At 46.5% G+C, this 25586-nt stretch overlaps 1 protein-coding gene across 1 annotated transcript; it reads left to right on the forward strand.

Annotated features, from left to right (window-relative positions):
* Window positions 1-5565: 5565 nt before the first annotated feature.
* On the forward strand, window positions 5566-21040 carry LOC146205394 (uncharacterized). Its single transcript, XM_084586912.1, has 20 exons — window positions 5566-5683; window positions 6283-6376; window positions 6451-6593; window positions 6682-6820; window positions 7429-7595; window positions 8617-8818; window positions 9278-9414; window positions 9511-9652; window positions 12442-12584; window positions 13031-13181; window positions 13307-13458; window positions 13534-13666; window positions 13908-14050; window positions 14148-14301; window positions 14379-14784; window positions 15307-15339; window positions 15401-15624; window positions 17321-17583; window positions 20600-20750; window positions 20842-21040. The coding sequence occupies exons 1-20, from the start codon at window positions 5566-5568 to the stop codon at window positions 21038-21040; spliced, it is 3294 nt and encodes a 1097-aa protein (XP_084443038.1).
* Window positions 21041-25586: the final 4546 nt, after the last annotated feature.

The raw sequence follows: 25586 nt of genomic DNA on the forward strand, positions 1-25586 counted from the left end.
AGGACCACCTTGGTCGCCGCACACGAGCTGTCATACCTCCGAGTACGGTAAGCCTCGCCCGCGGTCTAACCCGTGCAGAGGTCGCGCTTCGGAGGATTCGAGTCGAGGAACACCTGCAGTGACTCAGAAGTGGTCTCAGTTTCGAGATTTGTATTCTATCTGAAAATCCCGAGATGCTGAAGCCGATATCCACCACCCGCTGTGGGAATGTCCAGCGCTGAAGCCGACTCGGATCCGGCAACTGGTGGCAGCTTCAAGGAAACGGCTAGCACATTTCTTTCACGCGCATACACTGGGCCCATCAATAATATATGGTCCACAGTATCGGGAATGCCACAAGTTGAACATTCTGGGGTGTCCACCTGTCCAATTAAATGCAAGTACCTGCGCTTGAATGCCCCGTTTAAACGCAGTTTATGTAACAAGCATGCATGATGACGCGGAATTTCACGCTGAACTTAAAATGTTAATGTTCGATCGAGCACTCTTAGGCGAACCTGTCGGGCGTCTGGCTGGGCCCAGTAAGCTGCCGTAGCCTCCTTCATAGAGTTCATTAGAAGACACGTCGTATCCGCTCCTGAAAAAGACAGTTGTTTGGAGGCCATTGCTGAGGGCACTTTTTGATTCAGTATCTGCCTGTTCATTTTCATGGAGCCCGCAGTGGGAAGGGTGTCACGGCTCCGGAAGGAGTGCGAGAAACCTTCTCGAACCGAGACAAATGGGTTGGAACTTTGACGCCCAGAGTTAGCCGGTTATGTTCAGCGTTGCGAATGAGAACAGAGCCACGAATTCAATGATGGAAAAACAACAAATATATTCTCAGTATTATACACAATATTATACGACGCAAGCATTTACAGACATTTAAAACAACACAGTTAAGGTAGCGTACATGAAAAAACTAGCAATTACAAATGCATGAGTCAAAATTGTCACTATCAAGCTACATGCAAATTGAACACAGACGTTTAAAACAAGATAAGGCGAGTGTAGAAAAAGTTCAGAGGAAATTAGGAAACGGCCATATTGTCCGACAAGCGCGGCGGCACTCCACTCACAAAGACAACGCAGATGGGGAGCTCTCGAAGGCGATGGTCCTTCCGGAGCCCTGGGGCGAAGTCTTCGTGGTGCGATGCGGCGGCGGTTCGGGAAGCCCGGAATGCTTGGAGGCGAGAGGCGCACTGCCGTTGGGTCCGAGTCGGCTTCTTTTCTAGCCGTCGGTTGACAATGCACAAGACACGCCCACGCAATAGTTCCCTCCCCCAAGTCAGGGTCCGTAGAAACAAACACGCACAAGTGCACACACAGGAAGGGGCACGTAGGCCCCGCAACTTCAACACTGCATGGCCGCCATGTTGCGGATGAAAAAAGTAAGTCACAACCAAAACAACCAAAAGAGGATGCACATACGCCAACAACTTCGGTCCTGCTAGGGGTCAGAAAGGACGCCCCCGCTCGCGCACTGCGAGGGGGTTTGTCTAACTGCACGAAAACTATCCCGCGACGAGAACGCGCACGTACGCGGTCTCTTGACATTACCGACAAGAATATACTGAAATATCTCAATCAAATCTTCTAGAATACTACATATGGTCAATTGCCATATTATGAAATATAAATGCGGCCACTTTTGTGACACAGGGACACATTGAAATATTATCCTGTGGCCTTGCAGTCGGGCAGTAATGAGCCCTTAAGGCCCAACTCCAACGACATATCCTGGGCGTCGGCGCTCAGCGTCGGCGCTGTTGGCGTATGCAGAAACCGGTTTGAGCATGCGCACGGTACGAGACGCCAGCAAACTTGAGCGGAGCGCCGATATCTGTCCGTGCTAGATTTCGGCGTCAGCGTTCACGCAGGCGCCGAGCTGCTCACCCGCGTAGGTCTCTCATTGGCGCACGTCTAGGCGCCGTTCACCAATGAGAGGACAGGGTGGCCGCGGCCTCTGAATTTTGAATTTTCGCTCGCGCCGAGTCTTCGCGTGCTTTTTCTTTTTACTTTTTTTTTTTTGTCATCGCTTTGCATCGTCGCACGTGGCCGTGATGGCAAAATCCTTCGCCGCCCATCGGTTGATCTCAGCCGTGGAGGAACAAAACTCAAAAGACTTGTCTCAGCTACGGTCGCGGAAAACTGGACAAATTGATGTTGCGTCGATGGCGTTGCAGACTGTATTGAAAAGCCGAGAAAAAATGTGGAAGATGTATACGTTTATTTGTGCAGAAGTAGAAAGTGTAAACTGTAATTAGGTTCCATGTCTAAATTACATCTCTTAACGCTTTAAAAAGCAGAAATTATTGAGTGAATATTAAAACTGCAACAACGCACCAGCGCGAATACAAGCTTCAGCAGTGAGCGCCAACTGCGCCAGCGCCGAGTCCCATGGAGATGCGCACCGCTTGTGACGCCCACTGTGGCACGGCGCTGACAGCGCCGACGCCTAGGATATGTCGTTGGAGTTGGGCCTTTAATGTTTGGTGCCAGAGACTGGTAGGCGGTGTGGCGTAAGAAATTTTCTAAAATTTGCAGTGCAGTCTTTGAGTCTGAACATGTCCATTTTTGCGATGGTTCCCCACATATGTAGCGAATAGATTCCCGAAGGGCTTCAAGTTAAGTAGCGGTTGACGTAGAAATACGTCCCAAAAGGAAATGTAGAGTCGTCTTCTGAGTGGGTATGACCACAGCTGCAGCGGATTCCTGTGCTGACACAGATACGTCAGTGTAGACGTGAATATAATTAGGTTATTCTGACCATATGTGCGCCAGAGTAAGTTGTTTGAGCCCACTACGTGGCACCATCGATTTCTCCAATATCCCGGGAATATGAAGGTGCACAAAAGGTTTATCCATCACCAATGGTGGCTGGGCGGGACGATATGGAAGGGCATGTCCAGTTGGTACTTTCGACTGATGGCAGCTGTGGAGTTCACTTGTAAAACTACAGTCCGCCGCTCATCCAGAATCTTCATCACTGAGCGATAAAGGCGTCGTGTAAGTACCCGTAAATACACACGAGGTGGTTTGTGTCACACCTATATTGATATTGAGCGAGCATGTGCCTCTCCAACGTGCCTCTTCAATCCAAGGTATATCCGTGGCTGAGTTTGCATGCTCTCTAAAGTCAGTAAGCAGGAAATGCTCATATTAGAGAGCTGGGAGACTTTACCAGATGTAGCCAACAAAGTCTCGTAAAGCCGTAGTAAGGAGCGCTAAGTTAGACCTCATCTGATGCCAGGTATATGAAATGAAGAACATGGCAAAAATTGATTAGCCTTTTCTTCACCATATTAATATGTGTTGACCATGGTAGTCTGAGGTCAATAATAACTCCCAAGAATTTGTGACTTGAGACGTACGGTATCCCAACTCCATGAATAGGGGCGTGATCGGCTGCAGCGATAGCATAGTGCTCTCGTGCATGAGCACGACTATGAAGACGACAGTGTTCACTGCACATCGGGATATGAATTAACAGGGGGCGTTCGAGTACTTGTCTCCATCTGTGGAACGCATGAGGTACTAGGTGAAGGAATAACGCGAAACTCGCAAATGAACGTGGTAGAGCTAATGCTCTATAACAAGTCCATATGTAGAAAACCACCAAGAAAGCATAAATTTGCCTGGGTGGAAACATGAGGTGAAAGAGGAAACCGGTATTTCATAAAGGGCATGCCGATTGGCTCCACCCACTAGCATGAGAAGGTTACGAAGCAGGGAAAGAAAAAAAGGGGAAAAATCGAATTCAAAGACGTACCGGAAAGCCAGCTGCCCGTCAGGACCACCTGACACCGCCTCACGGCATCCATCGCGTTAAAGGGCTGCGCGTCCTCACCCACTGCTCCCCCAGCAGCATCTAAAAGCATGACACTCACTCACTCTTGTTTACTCCCCCCCCCCCCCCCCCCCTTCCCCTCCGAGAGATGTGTGTGAAACCTGGGCATTGAGTGACAGCATCAAAGTAATCCCCGAGGTCAAATCCGACTGCTATCGCAGTCTTCTCTTACACCATTCTTCATGATTGTCCTGTGGATTCTTTAAATGCTGGCAGCAGCCGTGAGCCTCAGGATGATGTCAGATAACTTGGCCTTTGTTTTGATTGTAAATGCCTCATGAAACCAAGCGAAAACGTCAACTGCTGTCTAATGGAAAGCATTTTTTCCAGCCTACTGCCGATTTACTCGTTTCCTTTTTTTTTTTTTTTTTTGTGCACCACCTTAGATACAGCAGGAAACTTCGGAGTGCTATGATTTGCCGCGTGCGTGCATTGGATGGCCATGGATAGGTCACGCTACCCTTACAGAAACGGCCGTTTGTAGGCACCTACACCCGAAAGACTTGACGAGATGAAGCAGCGTTTTCAGGCTCTCTTCTCTAATTAGAGGCAGCACGAGTTAACACACATCTTGATGCCCGTAGTGAGGGGACAGCTCTCTCTTTAGGCTAATAAATCAGCTGCACTAAATTATCTCGGAGATCGAGGAATGGAACTTGTTATGAAAACATTTATAACTGTACCGCCATCACGTGTCTAACAGAAACTCGGCACTCGGTTACCACAGCTGGACGAGAGTGCCGTCCCCACCTCATGTGACCCTACCGCAGTAATCTCGGACGGTAGTGGCGTTAAATGTAAATAACCGAAAGATGAATATTAATTCTCCTTTTTTATCCCACCTTCTTTCCTATTTCAATTCAATATTGCATAAGGACGACTCTCAGGACGCCCTCTCCGCTGCAGCCGCGGGAAATAACATCCTGCAGCAGCTTTCCCTGTATGCAGTATGACTGGTCACAAAGAAGCAGTCATAACTGCAAAGGCGAACCAGGTCTTGTCCTCACAATAATTATGTCTAGGTACGACAGTAAATCTGATTGCTAAGGATATAACAACGTAAGTGAGAAGAATCAATGTAAATGGCTCGAACTTCTTTTTCCTCTACTACTGGGCTCTGAGATGAATCAAAAGACGCTTACCCAATAAGCAGACGAATGACAAATTACAATGGAAGGATGAAACAATTTGCTCGAAGACAGCGTCGGCGTAGCATTTCCGTAGACTTAGTTTATCCCAATCAATTACGCTTTAAAAAAAAAAATGTAATTGGGGTGCACAGAGCGAGGTCGCACCCAAACTGTCCGTCCAGCGACTGGTGGCTCTTCAGCCACGATGAAAAAACGTGCGGCGCAGAAAAGAGAATGAAGTTAGCAGCGAGCGCCTCGAGGAGTGCGTGCTGTTCGAACGCGGTCGTGACCGGGCAGGAGGGAGCTCGCCGGCGATGAACTGACGCGGGCCGCCCTTGACCGCTCAGGTAGGAACCAGCTGCTGGTGCCCGCTCGCGCATTGTCTGCGAGGCTCTCGGGAGCCGCTGAAGGCACGGAAGCGACATCCGCGCTCCTTCGAGCGGAAAAGGAAGGCGATGACGCGGCGCATTCGGCAACGCAGAAGAGGCCGCGAAATGGCGCCTCTTACGCTCCCGTTGATTAATGCTCCCCTACTCCGCAGGGAAACCAAGGACCCTGTATTACATCGGTGACGCTACCCGCGGTCGGGATTCAAGGGGATCCGACATGGGCAACGCCGCCGTGGTCTCGCTCCTCACTGCCGTGGTCCTCGCGCTCCTGCTGGGGTACGCGCAAACGGCCAGGAATGTCTGGATTCTTTCCAAGCAGGAGATGGAAGGCGACGGTAAGTGCTAGCTCGGCGTTTTGATCTCCTGGGTGCCCAAAGCATTGGGCCTACGTCGAGAGCGGCAGTGTTGACTATACGGCAGACTGAAGCAGGAGCCGAGTCGTGTTCCAGATCAACTCCTCGATTGCAATACCGGTCGAACGAGCCAGTTTCGACAAACGACCACCCTCTCGCTTGCTAGCCTTCGTACTTGCTCCGTACACATGTCGTCGAAGGTGAAGAAAGCCCAATATCTGGTGGGATACCTAGGGAAAAGGGCCAAAAATTAATTCCGCTCTCCTTTTTTTTTTTTTTTTCCTCGCGAGGCAGCGCTTTATACAGAGGCGAATCCAGTTGTCATATGGCCGCCTGCGATATAACGTAAGCCGCGGTTCGACTTCATTGGCGCTTTGTCGCGGCGAGTAAACGAACAGAGACTTCCAAAAGGTCCCTTTTCAAATCGAGACGGTATGTGGAGTTTAATGAGGGGGCGACCGGGTGAAAGTACCTACCTTTTGACATGTGCTGATATGCTCGCGATGTTTCGCTCATTTCCAAACCAACGACCCGAGCACCGCGTCACGGTAATTTGCGTTCGTGCTTTCTTTCCTATGAAGGCTGCGACTTCCGAGCGTACGAAAAGAACAGGAACGCTTGCGAGGATATGTTCTCCAACGTCGACGTCGTCACCTCGGGAAACAATACATGCAGGTAGAGTAAAGCTCAATGCGCCCAGTCTCGCCTTTGACAGTGCTTAACCAATTGCAACGCTTCTCACCCTTCAGCAACGTTCAAATTTACATTACCTGCGTCAAGGACGCCATGCGCAAGACCCTCTGCAGCGCGAATGACACGATCAAAGAGAACGAAAACGCACGCATCATGATCAACGTCCGCAAGAAGAATGTCACCTGCATACCGAAAGCAGGTGAGCCGATAAAGCGCACTATAACGTAGGGACATGCGACCTCTGCTTTCGAATTACGTCGTTTTTTTTTTTTCCTTGCTCTTCCTAGCTCCTCAAAATATGCGGCAGACCATGGCGTGTCAGCGTTCTACTGCGCTCAAGAAATTCTTCGCGTGTTCCAATACGTTTCATTACTACATGAAAAATAAGGATGACCTGCTGCCACCCGGAGGAGGCACCGACTGCAGGTACTCGCCTGGAGAATTTCGCATGCTTGATGCACCAACCGCCTTAACCATCGTCTCTCAACAGCAGCAGATTGGAATAAGTGGTATGCGATTAGCACTATACTTGCCAGTGGCAGTGAATGCAGCAGAGATGTATACTAATAACTGAGAAATACATTATTGTGCTGACACAGCCATAAAAAAATAGTCAGGGATAATAGAAGCATAGTGAAGTCGCCGACCAGATCAAAGATTACAGGATAAGGCTACGAAATGTCTGCTGCCTTGAACAAATATACAACCCAGCGAGTTCGCTAGTTTTGCATCATCATCGCTCCAAATCCATCGAAGGTGACTCTCGGCACCATCTCTATAAAGTTCAGAGATTCGAGGTTTGCTACTAGAGCCCCATTCAACAGCTTAGATTTGCTCTAATGTATGTACGGGAAAAAGCCGAGTAATTGCACTCAGCAGTTCTGGAAGAGTCGAACTAAACGGCCATAGCTAAAACAGCAAAAATTTCTGATCCCAGACTACAAGGTGCAACTTAAACTGCGGTGAAATTAAAACTATTTATTCTGAGGTGCTATTACTATCGTGCCTCAGCGATGACGTTTCTTTCTCAACAGCGTTGTCAGTGGCTACAAGGACTGCGTTCAACTTGGGCTCAGGCATTCCGAGTGCACTGACGACAAAGATTTTATCGACCACGTGCAGTACTTTATGCGGAACGACATCGTTGTGTTTGCAAAGGCGTGCCAAGTTGATAATAACTCTCCGACAACAAACGTTACCGGTAAGGCGGCAATTTCAGTTTCATGTGCAATTTGCTGCCATCGCAATATCTCTTCTGCGTTTGATTCTGACACCGCTATCTTTGATACTACAAAGAAACAAATTTATCACCTCAACCGACTTTTGTCAAGGAAAATCACTGAACGTGAGAGCCCCGTAAGCAAACTGCACTTAATCCTCTCTTTCAAAACTGAGTAAAATTAGGACAAAACTATGTCAGTACGTTTAATTACTTCGGCAGCAGCCCAATAATTTTGGCATGCGATTTCATACTACGGGCCACTGCTCAGACAATCGTATTAAAAATTATTAAATTAAATTAAATTAAAAATTATTATTAAATTAAAGACAGAAAAAGTAGAGGAAGATCCGAGGCAATCATAGCAGGGTATAGATCCTAAATGCCCCCTTTTCCGCTTTACGAATCTTTCAAACTACTGTCACTGCGTTTAGAAGGACGAACTAAAATAACCATTGAGCATAACCAACAACCAATTACATCAGGGGCGCGGGACCGTGTTATGTTCGTTCGCCCAGCCTTCGCTACTCGTAAGGGCAAGAATCATGTGGTCTTCGTCATAAGCTCGGGGGAATGGTTATACAAATGGATGACTTGTGTAGTACCCTTCTTATTTTTAGATTAGTGGGCTGCCAATAATGCCGTGTGAGAAAATTCCAGAAGGCATTGTGTATATAGCACCCCCCCCCCCCCCCCTTCCCCCCTTCCCCATAGTCGCCCATACACTCGTCTTTCGAGCCAGCATGTGCTGTGTTTATATCTCGGTAGGTGCAAAAGCGTCACGTTGTATTTTGGTCATAAACAATTTTCAGTGGGAACTTTTTCACATATGTGCTTTAAGACTTCTAAGTGTTCTAACTGACATCACTTCACCCGCATGGCATTATCGTTACAGTAATTTGACTGTGTGATATAATTGTGAATGTCATTTTCGTAGCATGCATCACTGTGTAGCGCGTGCGGGTTGTTTCCTTTTCGTGACAAAAACAAATACCGTATGCAGCCCTAAAGACATGCGACGAAGACAAGGCCATAGACACGTACCTTACATGCGCCAAGAAATTTTTTGACAACGTTGACTCTGAAGAGCTTCGAAAGTTATCAAAATTTCCACTGAAGGCGAAGTCAAGCTCTCAGCTCGTGGGAAGTGAGGCCCGAAGCAGTGAGATTACAACCAAGCCCGAGCTCAAAATGGACCCCTGCACGTAAGTGATGCTAGAACCCTGTACTGCAGCTGAACAACTGCGCATAATGCGTAGAACGTAGTGACATGTATAACCACCGGTAGGCAGGGAGCGAAAAGTACCTGGACTAAAAACGCTACTTTAAAGAACTAAATCGACTGCTGAATTCAGTCGCAGGGCTGTAAAGTGAGCTTAAGGCGGATAATTCGAAATTCCCTAATTAAGCGAAAAAATATTTGGAAAACATTTGTACAATATGTTTATATGTACCTTGAAGCCGGAAAAAGTGCTGTAAAATGATAGAGTAATCGGGATTTTTATAAATTCATTAAGAAGCTTGCCTTTAGGTGTTAGCTACTCGCGGGCAGGCCACACAAAATAAAAGCAGAGGAATAGTTGCACGCTGCCTTAGCTGTTTTTTGTTTTGTATTTAAAGACCAAAATAATGCATAACACAACTCACTTTGCCTCTTTTTGCAGCGCTGTGAAATCCTGGCTTAACTGTTACTACGACGACCTGCTCAAGTCGAACTGCTCGAGTGACTCAGAGTTGTACAAGAGGTCCCAGGCTCTGTACCAGGTCATGGTGGATGAATTCAACTGTGTCAACACCCAATGTAGGCATTTCTCCTCCTAGCACGTACTGGGTTGCCTTTTTCGGCGACTAATGCGGAGTGAATAGGTTACTGATTGATGACACTTTCGTTTCGCAGTTCAAGCAGTTGCCAATTCGGAAACCCCAGACTGCCAGGAGAAGCCTATGCTTAACAACTTCTTTGTGTGCGCAATTAACTACAACGTCGAACGAAAACGGATCCCGGTGTCTCTTCAAACGCAGCCCGACGTCATCTGCCCGTAAGTGGTGAACACCGCTAACATAAGCGCACGAGCGACAGGCCTGTGCACGCAGACGAAAATTTAGCAGGCATGTTTAGTTGCAGCACGTGTATCCCACACCGCTAAGCCAACTCGCACATGCACGCAAAACGCGTTGATGCAGAAAATTGCCAATAAGAGAAGAGGAGGAAAAATGGGCGACTGTCTAGTCATGATGCTACTGACATTCTTCCATTGCTGAGAAAGCAGCTGACATTCAAAAGGTACTGAGACCTCGTCTCGAGCCTCAGTTGTCAACTGGAATTCGCTATCACTGCTCGCCGCCAGTCAAACACGAGGAAATATATATGGCCTCGTATACATGAACTCGACAGAATGCGGTAGAGTTGATTATTCGAGAGAAAGGGCTGGTGTTGAATAGGAAATGCGTGACTTGTCTTCTACTCTCTTCCTCTACGTTTTCGCCCTTTCCCTTAAAACGGGGACACGGCTCGACGTTTGTCGGGTTCATGTAAACTCCCCGTATAGAGGTTACTTTTACCGAATTAGTTGAATCTGATTTTGCAACCCGACTCGCTTATTTTTCTTTTACGCTCAAATGTTTCAATTCAAATGTCTTCCACAATGCGGCAGTTATAATGCAAAGGCGCTTATATCACGGTGCTGTCTACTTTCATACCCTATAACAGTACCTGTAAAAATTATTGCCATGAATGCACGACTCCATAGTTCTACTTTGCTCGGTCCGTAATTACCCTAGTAGGCTAGATAAGGAGGGTCCTTTACAATAATACATGTAAAATGAAAAAAAAAAAAAGAAAAACGAATGCGCATGGGAGCATTCCTAGCAAGAAATACGAAGTTACATATATGTTTTTTTTTTTTTTTTTTGCCATTTGAACAAATATATTTAAAATGTAAAACGTAGTCTTTGTCAAAACTGTAGAGCTCAAGGTGTTATCTTCTGAGCCACTTCGTGCGGTTTGTAATGCATTTCCAGTTTTCCAAATTTCTTGGTGGTAAGAAGAATTCTTGTCCTACCCTCTCAATTAGGAAGCAACTTCACCAATGCTAAATCATCGCCACCAGACGGCTCAGAAGTCGACCACGCGGGCTCTACACTTTTGACAAAGGCTGTACGTTCTTGACGCCAGGCGTACAAGCGGTCCTTCGTTGCTCCCTGCCTAAGGGGCAACTAAGAGCGGCTCTTTTCAACGCTTCCTTGAGTTGATGATTCATGCAGGGCTCCTCTTGTAAGAAGTCGCGTAAGCTAAGGAGCGTCCTTAAATTCGGCCCTAACTCCGTTTCACTAACGCTTTGGAGCAAAAAGAAAGGTAATGGCGGCCCGTTTTACGACATCACACATCACTGCGTTTCTAAGCGCCCTCGCTCCCGGCCGAGAGAATTGCAAGAACGCAATCACGTAGTGCTCGCCGCCCTGATTGGCCCAGGCCACCCTTAACCTTTTGTAATGCTGTCGGATTATAGTTGCGTTAGTTTTGCTCGTTTAGCATGACTGTGGCTTTTCACAATTTGCATATTTTTCTCAACTGAAGAAATTACGATTGCAGCTTGCCGATTGCCGTGTCGAATATTTTTTTCTTATTAGGAGGTGTCGCTGGAGTCCCGCATCGTTAAATGCATTCAATTTTGCGGAAACATTTCAGAACATCGTTATTTCTTAATGCTGACGGTTGTGCTGTCTCGGAACGCACGAAATTCTTGGAACACAATGACCTTTATGTCGCATGAATTCCTAGCATAAGGTATCATTTTCCTTCACATGATGCCTATGAAGCAGCAACGCCAATAATTCAATTTTTAATACGCCTTTTAAAGGCTTAAACATTCAAGGAGGAGCCGAACGAACTACAAGTTACTAGGTTCATATTAGGAACCGACAGCGGAGGAAACAGAAGAAACTTTACGAAACAGTCCCTGTTTTCCTGTTTTTTTTTTCTTCTTCTGCCACACTAAATGGCTCATCTCTTGCTAATATTTAAACGCCCGTAAATAGCAGTCGCTAGTGATCGGTCATGAGCAGAGGTGGCCAAATGCCCTCATTTTGGGTTTTCCTCCTTCACTGCTGATCGTGACGTTGAGGGTGAGGGAGGGCGTTGGGGTCACCGATTGAAAGTGAGCGCGTGGGAGGAAAGTCCAAAATGAGGGCACATCGAGCCACCCTCTCGACTTGTGAAGGAATAACAGCTGCCGCACCTCAGCTTTCAAAAGTATCGCACGCTCTATGAGGCTGAGGTCGCTGAAGTGCGTTGGAGCTCGCGAGAACTATGTCGTCGCTATCGAGGAGGAGGTTCAGAACAACACTGGTGAGAACGAAGCGACGGCTGACAAAAGAAGCCAGAACGCACGACCGGCGGTAGCTTTCATTTGGTCTGTTGCCTAAAACGCACCGTCACAGCCGGCAGTCACGGAAGTCCGCGTATACGAAATGTTTGACGTCTTATGTCGGTATCATCAAAACGCCCCAGTTCAGTCAGAGCGGCGGGAAAAACGTTTTTATCTTCGTATCAAAATTTATCAATAATAAACGCGCCTTTTGCTGCCAGACCAGCGACAAGAAAGCCACGAAGTTACGGATTACCAGGTTTCGGTAACAACAAAATTTTGATGGCGCTGACCTCATATCATTATGGCAACGGTGCACAGCAATGTATTATCTGAGTATGATTTCAATAAAGAACTCCGGAAATAGAGTACTAGGCCACGTGGTCCAGTGACAAGGCGTAGATGAAAGTAGCCCATGTAAAATATCCCTGAACGACATATTTTTTCGTGGGTTTTTGCAGGTCCAACCTCAAGTTTGAAATGTGCGTCGCACAGGCAATGCGAGAATCAAGGTGCCTGCACGAGCGCATGAAGATCATGCACCACCTGAAATATCTGACTGACGTGATCACGACGCCGACAGTGTTCTGCAAAGACGGAGCAGGTAAGGATAGCAGGTAGCCAAATAGCCAGTGCCTGCTGACAGCTCGTTTAAGCTGAGCCTTTCTACGTTCATGGAACAAAATTCTGTGAGCGAGAGTTGTGCGCGAGATCTGTCATATTCCGCGAGGTTCCGCGAGATGTGTTCTTGTCTAGCGTTCCTGCCATCTGCAAACACACACTTAAACGCACGCCAAGGAACGCCACGCGACAGGAGCAATGGTGTACCGTCCAAGCTCACACTTGCTGTAGAAATTTCGACAGATACTGCGCCTTTACTTTCCTGTAAACCAATTATAATTATATGTAGCACTGCAAGAAACGCCGATAAGAGGCAAACGATGAGAGGCAAACGATAGGAGAGGAAGGGTAGGCTTTCGCCATTCTCCTTTTAAGATACATCCAAGAGACCCTCTAATGTTTTTTTTTTTTTTTTTTTTCACTTCGCAGCCGAATACGCCAAGCAGGTCCTCGATGGAAACAAGCGCTGTTCAAGACCGACTCTATTTCGAGAGTACTTCACTTGCGGACTCTCTTTTCAAAAAGAACTCGAAACTCACAATAATTTCCTGAATGAAGACTCTGGGAAAGAACGATGCGCGTAAGGGGCTTTTATGCAAATTGCTCTCGTGCAGAGTGAAACGGGCTACTGTGTTGACACTCTGCTTTGACATGTCTTCATTTAACGCACGACCATTCGTGTCTCTGTCTTCGGTTCGTCCACAGAACAATGACTGCATACAACGAGTGCTGGCGCAAGGCTGTGGAAACATCCGAATGCCATTCCAAGTCTGCAATCACAGACACTATGCAATACTTGATGGAACTGGAAACTAAAGACATCGATTACAGCTGTGAAGATCCCCGGGCCGTATTAAGTACGCCTGCTTATCGCAAAATAGTCTGGTTCTTTTGATGTAAATTCAAATTAACCAATTATGTTTTTCTCTTAGATGCTGGTATCATATCGACAAGATGCGCCAAGAGCTTGGCCGTGAAGAATGCATTCCTTTGCGCAATGACATTTGAACATTTGGTTGAAGATTTGAAAGTTAAACGTGAAGCTACGGCTGAAAAAGTGTGCAAGTGAGTTACACACACCAAAATGATGACACACAACAATTTTATGCACGCACGAATTTTTGTATTTCGCTGTTACGTGTACAGTCAGGCGGACAAAAACTATGGCATTGCTCGACATGGCTCAACTGAAATATATCCACTTTTAGTCTCAGCCGTACAGAGTGATGCCAAAACCTCGTACGCTTTCAAATGTGCCTCCCAGCGACGCTATAACATAGTATTGCTCCCTTCTCTGCTTTATTAGGTATCTGGAAGAAATGAACAGCTGCGTCGACGTCGTGAAAAAAAGCACGGGTTGCGACCGAGATGGGGAAATTTTCAACCACGTCTCTCCTATTCTGCATTCTTTGACTCATGAGTATGACCGCGCTTGCAGGAATATCACGAGTAAGTGCAATACAGTCGCCATAAAGTAACATTTTAGCTGCAGTGCGCTTGTGCCACCATTACAATCCCTCGTGCATACTTCCATCGTTACTTGCAGCTAGCTTCAGGATGTCTTTCGTTCAAATGAAGGCTCCAGAAACCTGCGTGCGCCAACGCGTCCTAAAAAAGATGTTTGTCTGCGGTCTCAGCTTCAGCAACCTCTTCGACGAAATGGAGCCAAGGTCTGAAACCGGCAATCCGGTTAAGTGCAAGTACGTATAGCGCCGACTGCGGTAGCAGCATCTACAACGCGGAGAGATTCTGTGTCCAACATATATATTTTTTTCAGATTGCTGATAGACTACGAACAGTGCATTGCGAAGGCGTCTCGCGGTACAGGCTGCGACGAAGATGCCGAGATGCGAGTGCAGATTATGTCCTTCTCCGACATCATGCGCGACGAGTACAAGGACTCGTGCCCGAATGTGGTGTACAAAAATGCCCCCGAGGCACCGGAGGCATTTGAAGACTACGAAGAGGACTGGGCAGATAGCGATCCCTACTGGTACGACACAAAGGAAGGGGCAGATGGTCAGGCTCCCGGAAAAGCTCGTAAACCCAGCGCCGCGGGTGCAAGGCCGCGCGAAGATCCGTTCGGCAATATTAAAGATCGCGCCTTAACCAACGCATCGTACGCTGACGCCGCTGGAAAGCTGCCGCAGAAGAGAATTGATAATCAAGAGCGGGTTCTCCCGGTAAGTGATGGCAATTCGAAGAGTGAAATAAAACGCGTGTAAATCTTGCTCAACATCCACTGAAGCGCCACTCGAAAGAGGTATACTGAAAAAAAAAATTGTTTCGTTGCCAGCTCGAAAATCGGTTGCTTGTTCGTCACTGCGTGCTCGATGCTACAACTGCATGTTTCTGAAAGCTACTGTCGTGACAGTACTCGTGATGCATGAACAGGAATGCTAGCCTACATTCGCCTCTGAAGTCTCTATTGCTTGTGAAACTCTGAAATTTAAATAATTGGGACGAATCAAGTTTTATTCTTAAAATGTGTCACAAGCGGTTCAACATGAGTGTACGAAGTAAATTTAAAGAGTAGAAAACTGAAGTACATAAACTCAGTGTCCATCCGTATACCATTTGCAAATATGAAAATATGATAGCCAGCGCTTTGATTTATTTTTGCGCGCTAAGTTATCAGACTGATGAAACCTTACTACAGAGTGTTGAGGCATCTAAAGAGGAATCTGTCTTACGTTCTCTTGCAGTTAAGTAACAAGCCTGCCGCACTGAGACAGCAGGTAAGGTAGCAAAAGTGCACCGCCATGCGCTCGCACTACCCGATTTCTTCTACGAACGCAGGCGGGCCCCGGTCAGAACTCTTCAGACGTAATGGACCTGAGCACGTTTTTCAAGAGAGAGCCAAAAATCGTCTCCAACGCCAGCGGAAAGCGCAAAGTGCGAATTGAGAAAGAGTACCTGGACGACTCGCCGGCTGCAATGGCATCGTATGGACTCGGTGCGGACTACAAGGAGGAGTACGCGGACGACTCCTTCGCGAGGGTTCCCAGCAGCAGGAGAATGGGGTGAGTCCAGTCGTTCATTTAAAGTACACAAAACTGGCCACAGTAAAGTGTCGGCGACTGGTTTTTTGGGGACCCAGAATAGGGAGATACGAGTCTATAATCATAATTTCAAGGTTTCATGCTCACTACCTAATAAACAGAGAGCCGATGGGCCACAAAGTACGGTATATGCTTCAAATGCTTATAACTACAGTTGCATTTGTATTGGTTTCCGAATATTTCATGGGTGCGCGTTTGGATGGACAGCGTGAGGTACACAGGGCATGTTACAGCGCCCCACACAAACATTAGGCAGGCAGTGGTTTGATGCGGCACGCAGCTAATACGTTTCCGCTAAGTTATATGGCTGCAGGCACAAAGGGCCTCCTTGAAATAACATGCCTTATCGTAAGCCCGGTTTCTACCTCCAGACAAGTGTGTGGCGCGATTGAGCTGTAGGGAAACAGTAGGTGATCAAAAGCTGTCTTAGCGAGGGTCCCCAATTTTTCGAATATTGAAAGAGGCTAACACACAACCGACAGCACATTAAACTGCTAGGTAGGTGGTACTAGCCTCGTAGGTCTGGGCGAAGCATATATATGTTTCCATTCTCTTTCCGTTTCTTTTTTTTTCTTTTTTTTTTTTTTTCCACCTGAGTCCTCAAAGCTGCACTTTCCTCCTGCGTGGCAGGTGGTGAACTCATCGGGCGCTACCCGCTGACTTTTGTCACTTGACAAATACTTGTCGCTCTATTCTTAATACTTGGTAATACACACATTCTGACATATCGGTTTTCATTTAGTAAGGAGGCAAATCGATAATATTGCGTCTGGCAAAATAAATCTAGAGATCTTTTCCAAGACCCAGGGGGCGCATATCGTAAAACAGTACTTTATTCTTGTTACTGAGCATGGGACGCCGAAAGTAAAAAGGTAAATGCAGGTAAAAAGTCTTAATAACTGGCAGAAAAAAATTATCGGCTAACTAGGCTGCAAAAGTCATAGAGCCGCCGCTGGTTGCAAAACTGACGCGGAAAAGACGGCTGCGTATGCTCACGCTTCAGACACTCACTGTTGCATGACCTTCCCTAGCAAGAACCCCGTACCACGTGGCAATCAAAGATACATTTGTGTCTGTCTCTAAATGTGTGTGGAGGTAAAGGAAGGACGGGGAGAGGGAGGGGGGGGGGGGAGGCAACGTTCGGGCATACTCCGGACGCGGGAGGTGCTTAATTCCCGTACTCCGGTCGCAAGATGCAGGGTCGCCTCAGTACAAAGACATTCGACGTATAATGAATAGTGCTATTATGCGATTCGAAAGACTCCTCTACTCGGGAATTTATAGTTCATTTCAGTTCGTAGTCAGCGTCCTACAAAACTCTTCCACATTATAACCATCGCGCGCATGCTCAGGACGGAACAAAATGTTACCCTTTTGTGTATTAAAATGTATATCGTTTGAATGAGAGGAAACGTCGAAATTTTTAGTCAACAAATAGTTTTCATATGTGTGTGTTTCAAAGAGAGAGAAAGACATTTATTTGGTATTTTATTGGGTGGGTAAAAATCATTTGACCAGCTCACCTGATGTTACTGCAAACCAGCTATGACGTCCGACATGTTGACGTTCTGGAAGTGCTTAAATTGTCGAGGCTCCTTGGAGCTCCAAAAGGACATTAGGAGAGATATTCAGATAGCCTAACCAGCGGCGCGCGCAGTCTGCGGTACCGCCCCGTGCAGCGGAGGGGCGACCCGAACTCGTGGGTGAGCAGCCGGCGTGCTATGAAGGTCCTGGACGACGACGAGCAGCAGGAGGACGACGACATCATGGGCCTGATGCGGCGCAAGCGCAAGCGCTCCGGCAGCGACGCGGTGCGCAGGCTGGGCAAAGACCTTCAGGTGAAAAAGCAGCTCGACTACGACGACGAAGGGGAGGAGGACGAGATTCTTACGGACCGCGAGACGCACATCTCCGGAGACGGTACGTGAGCCAGCATTGCTGGCGATGCTTGAGATCGAGGAAGATTTTTTAAAAATCAGATAATTATAGTAGTTAAGGCGCCAGAGGTGAGGAAGCGGCTGAAGCACTCCGTAGTGGATGACTACGGTGCGTTCAATTCGATCGCTACGATGAGGGCACTACAAGACATTGTCTTACACTGAAGCACACTTGACTCTTGTAGCGGCTGGTTGTAGCGCGCTAGCCGAACAGAATGTATAACCAACAAGCCCTAACTGCTCCTTTGGTGCTTTGTGGGCTCTGGATTCACTTTGACCTCCAGAGGATATTTAACGTGCACCGAAATATCGACACAAAGCAATTTCTAGCATTACACCACAATTGAAGTTCTGCTGCACCAGCTCACCTTTCAGCCGGCGTGGCGGCAGGAATAGGTTTTCAATTCTTTAATTCATTCGTTGAGTTTAAAACCAGTAGCGATTCACCCAGCATTAAATTAAAAACTGAACTATGTCATAAGGGCCCCAAGTGATATTAGCGCGATTCATCCCTCTGGTTCACTTTAGATGACCTCTTTTTACAGGTATAAAAAAGAACCGAACAAGGGTAAATGGGGTACGCCTCAGGTCGCAGATGAGCCAACGTTTCGACAAGTGGACTTGTCTTCGTCTCGGCAAGACAAGTCCACTTGTCGAAACGTTGGCTCATCTGCGAAATGAGGCGTACCCTATTTACCCTTGTTCAGTTCTTCATTTTTATACCGTGCAAACCATCTTCTTCCTTTCGTTCTACCTGAATCCTCTTTTTACAGGGTAATACCGCTGTCACACGGGCATTTCGAAGGCCCTCGAACCGACTGTCTATGGACTTGCAGGCCTTCGAACGTTGCCACGCGGGCGTTTTCAATGGCCATTGAGTTGATATCGAGTCAACGGAACAGCTCAGTACCCTATCGAGATCTCGAAGGCCTTCAAACGTCGCGCAAGGTTGCTAGCGTTGACCCGAGGAGCGCCACGCGCACTCTCGTGCACAGCGCGTTTACGATAAAAACAAACAACATGAACAAGCATTATTATTTTATATCTTTAATTTACGCGGTAAAATATTAGTGCGCGTAATAACTTAAAAATAGCATCGCTCTTTTTAAAACACATTAATTTTGCACTCTCTATCACTGTAACCTGCGCCTCCGATAAAAGCAAACACAATGGCAAGCACAGTCGTATGAACGTCAACACGTTTCCAAAAAACAAAAAACAAAAAAAAAAAAACAAAAAAAACACGAAGTTGCACTTTAATAACAACTAAAAACCGCAGTTAAAAAAAAAAAGTAAGAGTTAAATTTTATTTTGCATTTATAGAAAAATTTCAGTTCTTTAAGCAAACCGAAAGCAGCGATAGTAGAGCCACAAAAGTTTGGCGCCAAACACCGAAACTATTTCAACAGCCTTCGAGTTTTGCCGTGTAGCAGCGGCACAACTCTTTCGAGTTCAATCGCGATTCGAAGGCTATCGGCTCAATCGCCTTTAAAAATTGCCGTGTGACAGGGGTATAAAACACTGTTTCACCCGAAGCTCGCACTTCGAGTTGATTTATTAAACGTCGGGTCAAACCCGATGCCTTCCCGAAATTGCAGCATAATGAAAGTGTAGTTTGTTAGTGTAAGGCACTACACAGAAATTATTGGATGTCTGAATGAATTTGTCATGGTTGACTTTTTCTATAATGGTATTTTCAGTTATCCTATTATTTTGAGCCTATATTATTTTTTGTTATCCGCAGAATGGTTTACTATGTGTAAAGGTTCGAAATATATGTCTCAGAAAAGAATGACCGGAACACAGGCATTGATTGGACGTTTTATCGGCATCATTGCATCATGAAAAAGCCATGCTGAAAGCGCCTTTTATGGCTGTTGGCCGCTAAAGATCCCTGGAGTAACGTTGAACGCTCTCGCAACGTGCCGTCTGTTGCAATCCACCACCGCTGTGCCCAAGGATGCGGGATCGAATCCAAGCCGCGGCAGCCGCTTTTCGACGGAAGCGATAAGCAAGGCGCCCGTGTGCTGTGCGATGTCAGTGCAGGTTAAAGAGCCCCAGGTGGTCGAAATTATCCGGAGCCCTCCACTACGGCGTCTCTCATAGCCTGAGTCACTTTGGGACGTTAAACCCCACAAACCGAAGCAAATCAAACCAGTGTTATACTGACACCCACACACACACACACACACACACACACACACAAAAAACTGACACGGAGAGCACTTTTTAGCATAGGCTGTCATCTATAAACGTTTCATGAAGGCAATGACCGTAAATATACAATTTTCTACAAAATACAACAGCCCATAATATTCACTTTTTCTGGGAAGAACTGACCTGTAAAGGCTCAATTTCGAAAATCCTTGTTGACAACACCAATTTATTCTAGGATTTCAACTACAGAAATAACGCCCAATCTTTACCGTCAAATAATGGAAAAAAAGAAAAAGCAGCCTTTACAATGTAGTAAACATACTCAGCCAACTGTCGCTGACAACAAAGTAAAGCGTGAGGAATCCCCTATGGTTTAGTGGGTGTCAGTGGCTGCTGGCTGTCAACTGCCTTTGTATGCATCTGAAAACGAGGCCCCTCATTTCCCCTGCTAATCTAGTAAACTGTTATACACGGTGGCATGTGTGATAACCTGTATAGAAAGCATGCTACTGCGTTTGGTTTTATAAATACTGGCATTCTAGAACTGCCGGCTTAGCTCTCGACGGTTATAAGTTTTTAGTTTCGATTACTCCTCCTTAAAATATGTTACCTTCAAAACTAAAGCAGCTGATTCTTAAACGTTTTCTGTAGACGAAGTTATAGAATGTCAGCCTACTACTTTTCATATAGGCGACCTACAACTAATAAACGCCTCCAGTGTGGTTTCCAAATTCGAAGCATGCTGGCAGCTAGATAGTGTTGTGGCAGCGCTTATGATAAACTGCTGCCTAATCGCCGGAAATGACGAGCTGTGGCATTTTGTTTTCTTTTTATATATTCAGAGTGCAACTTGAAGCAGCTCAAGCGGCAGTCGGAGACCTGCGACCGAACCTTTTCGGACAGCATCAAGGTGTCATGGAGCAAAGACTGGCCAGCACCGGCATCGTCATCGTCGTCGACGCCCGCAAAAGATGTGCAGGAGAAACTTTGCAAGTGAGTGCGGCGCGCTGCCGCTTTGCGTCAGAGGCCGTACGTGTGCTCCCGAGGGTCTTGAAACGGCTGCACTTTCTTGTCTGATTCGCAGTTCCCTCGTCACCTACCGTACCTGTCTGCTTGAGACTGCCAAGCGAATGCACTGCGGAGAGATAGCCGGCAAGGTGGCAGTTGTGGTCGAGGAGCAAATGAAGAAACTTGGCGTGGCCTTCTGTGGAGCGGCGTCCCTGCGAATTGCATACTGGCTGGCTGCCTTGCTGGCTATGGCGCATATTCTCCTTCTAGTCTAGCAGCTTCAATTGAAATAAACAAGCTGCCCGTCGGTCGCGCATGAGGGCGAAGATTGTGTGGTGTTTCACTTTGGGGCAGAGGGGCAGAAGGGCAGAGGGGGATGACGTATGTAACTCTTGGACTCACCGGAATCTCGCACCCGTGCTTTTTCCTTAGCAGGCATTCTGCTAATTTCTAGGTACTGTATTTTAATGTTCCTTTCGAAAATGACTTGAAACTCTTTGTGTTGCGCCTTGGCGTACCATACTGTGTAAAAGGAAACGGGCTCGCTCGGTTTGTAAAGCCAAGCGGGTAGCGATATTAGGCTGCAGCGCTTGCACACGCCTTATCCTATAGTTGCTCGCAGAACACGAAAATTCATTGAAAATGGCGAATTCCTGCTTCTACTTTGCTTCAAACGCACACAAGGCATAAAGGCCGGATAGATGGACCTTGAAACCGAGGCCACTGACAAGTGATTGACGGCCAGCTCAAGTTCGCCCCTGCGAAACACAAGCGCGGTGCAGGTGAGACGCGGGGGATGGTTAACGCGCAAACGAACTTGTGCGTGTGGCTGGGTTTGTTGCTTTCTCTTTGAGCACATGGGATGTCATAAGGCGGGCGTCATAAGCTTATTTTCGTAATATTTGTTTGCTTCCCCCAAAAGTGTAAATTGACTAGATTTTTTGGAGACATGTATGAACTCTATTATACCGGAGTAAATAAAGGTTTTGCGGCAGCCTTTTGTGCTTTCTAGCTCGGCAATAAATGCATCGCCAACAACTGAGATTTCGAGCATGGTTCATTTTCCTGCAGAACGCATTTATTTCGTATTTTAGAACCTTTCTTAGGAGTCAATGAACTGAATTTTTCATTTCAGATAGGGTACCAAGGTGGCTGAAAACAAAATATCGCAATGAGCCCTTTTCTTTTGGAGTTGCACGAAGTTAAGACAAAAGAGCATGATGAATTAAGTCAGAAAAAAAAAATAAGTAGGCTAAGTATGACAACGTAAGGTGCGCATATAACCCATGGTATTGTACAAGCTGCACCGCACCTAGCTACTCACTCCTAAAACCTGGAGCGCGATAGCAAGGCAGAGACGACACAGACAGCTTCAGATACAATACAAAGAGCAATGGAGGACGAATTGCACAGACAAGAGAGAAAGAGGTGTAGTAAGAACAACATAACAAAGAAACTAGCTGCAGGCTTGACGAAATGTAGTTCTGGGCCCCTTTTAAGATGTCAGAACGCGGAGCGATTCCCTGTTAGCTGGCGCATGTTAATGATATCGCAGAGGTCAAATTTTGTGATGCAGTGGGCATTCTAACATTCCAAAAGGGACAAGAAAACTTTTATTTTTTTATATTTACCTTCGTCTTTCATGCAAAAGAAGAAAAAAATGGATTCGAATATACTGCGCTTTTAGCGTTAGATCACGAAGTATCTTTTTTTTTTTTTTTTCTTTCGCCTGCCGCTTTGGCTGCCGCTTTGGCTGCCACTCTTGCTCCGGTCTAAATTTACCAGAATAACACAACTTGCTAGCTCTAACATTTATTAGGGGCTAAAGCTACTGATTAAAGGTTACATCTGGTGTTGCGACGCTGAGAGCGCCTCGAATGACGATCGATGTAGACAGGCCTTACGAAGAGGAACCATAGACTGCCTTACCGTCTTGCTTAAGCTGTGCCTGCACGGGTATCCGCCAAATCTTCTTTGATGCCTTTCTGTTCAAAAGTACATGAGCAAGAATTTTCCACGCTGACTAGAACAAGCTACTTCACTCGGAACACGGATGCCGTTCTGACTTTTTTCCATCTTGATCTTTCCTCTTGGCCGCCAGTACAGCAAGGCTTTTTGTTTGCTAGGCACACAATTCTTTTTTTTTTTTTTTTATCTGCCCCAAATAGGAGCTCGTATAGCCGTGTAGCTATAGCTCGTATAGCCTACAGTGCGGCTCAAGATGCGCAATTTTCTTTCTCGGTCATTGTTCAAAGAATATAGCGATAACGACAATGCTGTGCGAGTGTAGTGAAGCGATACGATTTCTAAACTGCTTTTCTTTTTCTTTTTTTAATGAACTGAGTCAACGTTACATGTACGTTGACCATGCATCGTGTTCGACGCACGTGACGGAGACGCAAGCTCTATTTTGACCTCATTTGTTATGGTGCGTTAGGAGCTGTAGTTCGACGGGTTCAGTGCATGTACAGCCGCCCTGATTTTTAACAATATAGCGCGAGCGTCGACCAAACTGCTGCTCAGCGCCTTGTAACGGCGATAAGCGTGCAACACGGCGAGAGTTCGCGCACGCGCACGAAGAGAGAGCGTCTTCTGCTACGCTGTTCGGATCACAAAGACACACGCCCTGCCACAATATCTGTTTGCGACGTCCCACATTCTTGCGCATGCACGAACTCTCGCCGTGTTGCACGCTTATCGCCGTTATAAGGCGCTGACCAGCAGTTTGGTCGATGCTCGCGCTATATTGTTAAAAAACAAGGCGGCTGTACTGCATGTCTCATACAAATGGATACTTATAGCTGTGGAGGTAGCAACATCAAACTCTTCCCGCGCTTTCGTCTTTGCTGTTTTATCCTGTTACAGTTGGTTTGGTTGGTTTGTGGGGTTTAACGTCCCAAAGTGACTCGGGCTATGAGAGACGCTGTATAGTGGAGGCCTCCGGAAATTTCGACAACTTGGGGTTCTTTAACGTGCACTGGCATCGCGCAACACATGGGAGCCTTGCTTTTCGGCTGCATCGAAAAGCGACCGCCGAGGCCGGGATTCGATCGTGCATCTTTGGGTACAGTAGTCGAGTGCCCTGACCACTGCGTCACCCCGGCGGGTATTCTGTTACTGTGTGTGTGTGTGTGTGTGTGTGTGTGTGTGTGTGTGTGTGTGTGTGTGTGTGTGTGTGTGTGTGTGTGTGTGTGTGTGTGTGTGTGTGTGTGTGTGTGTGTGTGTGTTTGTGCGTGCGCGTGCGTGCGTGCGTGTGTGTTTGTGCGTGCGCGTGCGTGCGTGCGTGTGTGTCCGTGCGTGCGTGTTTGTGTGCGTGTGTGCGCGTGAGTGCGTACGTGCGTGCGTGCGTGTGTCAAAACAAAAACTGGCTGGGGTTCAACCCGGCTGAACCTAGTAACCTAGTTTAAAGGGCAGAAGCTCGAGCAAGCATGGTTAACACGGTTTGCTGCGGTTTAACTCCCCCATGGCTGCTGCGAGAACCAAGGAAAAGCAACCGATGCACTGGTTTCAGCGCGCGACTCATCCATGGCTATCTGCAAACGTCAAGGACACTGCATCCGCATTTAGAGTTTACGAAGGTGTCGAGGGCATTTTGAACGAAGAGAGAAGTCCGAGAAGGCGAGCCAGAGGGCAGAGGTGGCAGTGGAAGGAACTGTATAAGCAGGTCACTGGAAGGCTGTGTGGCATTATTTCAGGCAATGTTGTATGTTTTTGGAGATATGTACCGGTTGAAATAAAGTTTGCCAGGTGTGTGAAGAAGAAGCAACAGCAGGTGTGCGAAGTATAGAAGACGCGAAGCAAAAGCGAGAGCCCCCTGCTGCCGCACGTGCGAAGGAGAAGAAGCGAGCAGCGCCGGCTTCTCGCGCCGCTCCTGAGGTCAAATTACTACAGCCGATGACCTTAGCGAAACATGGCACTGTGGAGCTTCCACTCCAAATATAACCCAACACTGTTAAATTGGCCCCACGCTATTCCCTCTTTCCATGAAGGAATAAGTCGTGCACATCAAATTTTTTTAGCTTCTAAGTTGGGCGTAAATGTTCCCTTTATTCCATATTGTTATGTAGGGCTTTTTCTCACTATTATCGGTCTAAGGGGATAAAGAAGGGTGCTGTGTCGACCACGAAGTGCAGTATATGGTTTGTTTATTTATTTATTTATTTATTTATTTATTTATTTATTTATTTATTTATTTATTTATTTATTTATTTATTTATTTATTTATTTATTTATTTATTTATTTATTTATTTATTTATTTATTTATTTATTTATTTATTTATTAATTTATTTATTTATTTATTTATTTATTTATTCATGCAGTACTGCAGGACAGGTAGATAGGCCCTGGCAGGAGTGAGATGCAGTCGAACGTCGTTACACGGACCTAAAAGTGTGCAGTTATTTATGCAATACACTTCAAGATATAAGTAAAATAGAGATCACTGCTTCACAAATTCTTCAATTGCGGAGAAAGTATTTTCAGCTTCAAACATATAGGAAGGAGCTTTTCAGGCAAACAATATAAAAGTGGTAAAGTTTCAAGATCAGCCCTAACAAAAAGGCTGAATTTAAAGTTGCTGTTGTACTCTTGAAAAGTTTCATATATCAACGAGGGGTCGCATATGTAAGCAACAAAAAAAAAGCTGCAGACTACGTGACGTAACGAAAAAAAGAAAAAGAAAAACAACACATGTATATATTGTAGGGTAGATATGAAAGCTCTTCTGATCAGAAAGCAAACAGGTTGATTTTGAACCTATGAAGACCTTAATGGGAGGGACTAGAGTCGGTTCATCTAGCAGTGCAGACAGTCCTTCCAG

Source organism: Amblyomma maculatum, chromosome 1, assembly GCF_055883805.1.
Source record: "Amblyomma maculatum isolate TAMU_Amacu chromosome 1, ASM5588380v1, whole genome shotgun sequence".
Lineage (NCBI taxonomy): Eukaryota > Metazoa > Arthropoda > Arachnida > Ixodida > Ixodidae > Amblyomma > Amblyomma maculatum.